This window comes from Terrapene carolina, unplaced genomic scaffold (genome assembly GCF_002925995.2).
Source record: "Terrapene carolina triunguis isolate 2854851 unplaced genomic scaffold, T_m_triunguis-2.0 Scaffold88, whole genome shotgun sequence".
Taxonomy (NCBI): domain Eukaryota; kingdom Metazoa; phylum Chordata; order Testudines; family Emydidae; genus Terrapene; species Terrapene triunguis.
In genome coordinates this window covers 8,875,689-8,879,911 of record NW_020664439.1, presented here as the reverse complement: position 1 = coordinate 8,879,911, position 4,223 = coordinate 8,875,689, and the positions used below count along the sequence as shown (strand labels likewise).

At 43.7% G+C, this 4,223-nt stretch overlaps 1 protein-coding gene across 1 annotated transcript in view; it reads right to left on the bottom strand.

Annotated features, from left to right (window-relative positions):
* The window catches only part of MRPS22 (mitochondrial ribosomal protein S22), a 10,881-nt gene extending 8,046 nt beyond the window's left edge, over positions 1 to 2,835 (bottom strand). The window contains exons 1-2 of the mRNA XM_026649953.1: positions 2,689 to 2,835; positions 1,068 to 1,231 (exon numbers count right to left, since the gene is read on the bottom strand). Coding sequence (XP_026505738.1) covers positions 1,068 to 1,231; positions 2,689 to 2,818 — 294 coding nt within the window. The 5' untranslated portion in view covers positions 2,819 to 2,835. The remainder of the gene's footprint in view (positions 1 to 1,067; positions 1,232 to 2,688) is intronic.
* Between the last annotated feature and the right edge of the window lie 1,388 nt (positions 2,836 to 4,223).

Sequence of the window (4,223 nt, the reverse complement as noted above, 5' to 3'; positions counted from 1 at the left end):
CCCCCCCCCCCCAGGCCTGGGGTCCCGGCCATAGGCCCTGCTCAGCCCGCTGCCGGCCTAGGTGAACAGAACCCCAGGCTGGCAATGATATGAGCAGGCTGGTGGCGTAAGATCAGCATTTTAATTTAATTTTAAATGACGCTTCTTAAACATTTTGAAAACCTTGTTTACTTTATATACAATAGTTTAGTTATGCAATATAGACTTATAGAAAGAGACTTTCTAAAAATGTTAAAATGTATTACCAGCACGCGAAACCTTAAATTAGAGTGAATAAATGAAGACTTGGCACACCACTTCTGAAAGGTTGCCTACCCCTGTTCTAGAGGAACAGAACTATATGCAGTTTACTCCCTTCCATATACAATAAACCAAAACCTAAGAGAAAAGGAGAGAAACTTCAGGGTAAAATATCGTCCTAAAAGGACATCACTAAATTGAAATCCAGTCAATTAAAAAAGTTAAAAGGATTTTTGGTACTACAATACATCTGTGCCCAAGTTGCCATGCCTTTTTTCTGTTAGTTTACTGTAGGTTTCATTTTCCTTTAAAAAAAATGTATTTCAACCTGCAGTTATGCTGAATCTCAACTTTTGCACAGGCCTTAATGATTGCGAAGTCATCAACCTACTACAGCCTTTTACTAAACAAAGACAGACTGCTAAGGACATAACTGGTAAGAACAAAAGTCAGGAGTTTGATTAGATTTGGTACTGAATTTCAGAGACATTAAACAGATTAAAAAAAAATGTTTAAAATTGTGTTTTCCTGGTAACATTTCGCATTAATCTTTTGAAAAGTGTATGCCTACTGACATTCAACTCCCCACACACAAGAAAGTAATCAAAGAAATAGACGGTCACTTAGAGTACCAGTAAAATATATATTATTTATAAAATGGGATGGAATGGTGTAGTAGTGGACAGAATTTCAAATATATTTTAGATAATGTTTAATATAGGTTTGACAGTATGACAGCTGTGTTCATTAAAATATACAAGAGTTTATCTGTTGTAAACCTTTTGATTAAACAAATATCTTTTTTTTTTTTTTAAATGGCATCATACCTCTGCTAGTTGTTTTTCTGTCATTAACTTGTAAGTGGGTGGCTTAAGCTCCTGTTTAATGGGACTAAAAACCTTCTGTAAATCCAACCCTGTCATCTTAGAGAGTAAACTCTGAACCAGTTCATCCATAAAACAAGGCTTTGTGACATCTGACTTTTTTTTGTCTGAAAGAGATTTATAAAAATTAGATTATTTTCTTTTGCTTAGACTAACGTCCAATAGACTCAAAGGTCTGAATACCAGACCTGTGTAGTTTAGGCATATGCCAACCAAGAATGAAACAGACCAAGAAGTGAAGTGTGCAAGTGACAAGTTCCTTCAATACTTTCAAAATACAAGGCATTAGTCTAGAGCAGTAGTTCCCAAACTTTAACAACCTGTGAACCCCTTTCACTAAAATGTCAAGACTCACGAACCCCCTCCTAAAAATGAATATATCCAGGGATTTTCTCCTTTACCTGAGTATAAATTATAAAAGTAGTGATCTTGAAAATATAAAATTTGTTTTTATGACATGCTTATTACACACTATTTATTATTAATTATTATTCATCATTACAGTATTTTATTACATTATGAAAACAGCAAGATCTCATTTTCCTTTCGTAGCTTGTATCACTTTGAATAAGCCTGTTATAAGACAAGGCTCCTATGTTTCATCAAGGAGTATCAGATGTGAAACAGCATGAAGGTATTTAAGAAGACAACTTGAAGAGTTCCTCCTACACAAGCATTCAGGTCTTGAGCAGTCCAGGCAAACAACACATGTTACAACAAAGCTTAAACTTATTGTTTTTAAAATTATTATGAAGAACACTAGCTACCTATTTAATTTTAAAAACAGCAAAAAATATCCACTTCCCTTTCCATTTCTTATAAGGAGTCTTGAAGTTTAAATCTCAGTGTGATAGATATGCTTCCTTTGATCTGCTTAGCTCTTGGAAGTCCAGGGGCTCTGGGCTGCTGGCCCTATGGGGTCCCTATGGACAGCTCTGTCCGCCATTAGGAAATTTTTTCCCAAGAACCCCTGTAACATTTTGTGGCACCCCAGTTTGGGAACCACTGCTCTAGAGGATAAAACTCCAAAACATACTGACTGTTCGTAAGTTAGGCGGTGCTCAGGAACGAACCACTTTGGAGCATTTTCAGATCTAAAACATATTGAGTTTGTGTTTAGAGTATCCTGTTCCACCCAATGTCTCCAAGCGTTCAGAAGATGAAGGGGTGCATAGGTGCTGGAACTAGTGCTGCCACACCCCCGGGGGCTTGAAGTGGTTTCCATCATGTATAGGGTTTACAGTTTGGTTCAATGGCTCTCAGCACCCCCACTGTACAAATTGTTCCAGCACCCTTGACGGGGTGGCACAGTTCTGTCACTGTAGGCTCTCCAGGGTCAGCCTGCACTAGCGAGCCAGGGCTTTCCCACCCAGGGCGGGGACTTGGCTGTTGCCCGAGGTCCAAGAGCCCAAGCGGACGCGGACGGAGGCGAGGTTCGGCGAGCTCGCAGCCCTCACCCCGGCGCAGGACGCGGGGCTGCGCCAACACACCCACCAGCTCGCTTCCCGCCTCGCTCCGTGTCCCTCCCTCAGGCCAGGGGCTCGCGGCGCGCCCGGCAACCTACCGGCCTCCGAGCCCGCGTCCTGGCCGTACCCGCGGCTCCCCAACAGGGCTCGCCCTGGGTGCTGCAGCCCGAGGGGAGCTGCCGCGCGGCGCCACAGACACCGCCACCTGGGCGCTCCGAGAGCCGCCATGCTGGTGCGCGAGTCAGTCCGCCACGCCCCCACAAAGCGGCTTCCGGGTGACCGCGCTAGGCATGCTGGGACATGTAGTTCCTGGGACACACCCCCAGTACTGGGCCCCAAGGCGATGGCGGGAGGGGAAGAGCCTGAGAGGGGGCGGGTCAGTGTCTGCCATGGGAGACTGCCAGAGGCGGAGCCATTGAGAATATTAATATTCATTGAGGTCAGTTTCCTAAGGCCAGATAGGTGTCTTTGGGAGGGTGGAGGCAGGCGTAGAGATGCACTAGACATGCAATGTTTGGGAGCAGGGGGAACCTCTGGATTGGAATGAAAAGTTCAAATTTTGGAAGTTTCCTGAGGGGGGGAGAAAGTGGATTCCAGGTCAGAGCAGTGGCTGAAATGCAATAGACAAATAATTCAGCCACAACAAATAAATAGATTTCTAAATGAAAAGTCATTTTGAAATGAAAAAATCAAAACATGCCCTTTCGAGACAGTTGACTTATTGCAACTCTTATTTTTAAAATTTTATCAAAACAAAATTTGGTCAAACAGACACATTCTCATGGAGTGTTTTCATTTTGATGAATTGATGTTGTCCAATGGAAAAATGTTTTGACAGAAAATTTTCGACCAGCTCTAAGCAGCAGTTTACTTCTGTCTGCTATGTCAGTCATTAGGCTGATCACTGCTGGTTGTTTCTCCCCATGCTTCGTTCTGCAGTTTTGGGAGCTGGGTCTTCTATATAAACTAGTATCAAAAGTAAGTGTGTAAGATATATTTTCTGAAAACACAACAAAAAGCCCCCAGCCCCTTGTGGGGATTGTGGGCACTAGCCGGAAAGGGGTTAATGAGAAAGTGTGTGCTCAATCAGACCTGCTCTGCTATACCTGTGAGAGATGATAAGCCTGGCAAGAGGGGACTGAATGCAGGAAAGCTCTGTGCAGTGATGGTTGGTTTAGAAAAGGAATGAACCTTTTGTGTAGTTCCACTAGAAAGAAAGCCTGCTAGGTCTCAGTAGACATCCAGAGACTACCTGAAAGAGAGCCTGGCTGGGGCCAGGATCTTTCTAACTGCTCTTAGATTCCAGAATCTTCTGGGGGTTGGGGACTGGTAGATAGGCCTGGTGCAGGACTTTTATGCTTGCTTTGTTCTCTATTACTAGTCTGTTTTTCCTCTGGGATCTATGGAGATATGAACTTAGGAAGGGGCTATGGGAAAAACCTAGAGACAGACTAAAGTAAGAGGTAGCCCCAGAGGGCTTGACTAGACAGACCTTAGCTACTTGCTACAGGGTCCCTGGGCTGAAAGCTAGAGTAAAGGAAGGGCTTGGGTTCCCCCACATGTGCCCCGAGGAAGGTGGCCTGAAGATCCTTTTGCAGGTCTGGGCTCAGGCTGAAGACTTAATGTGAGACTG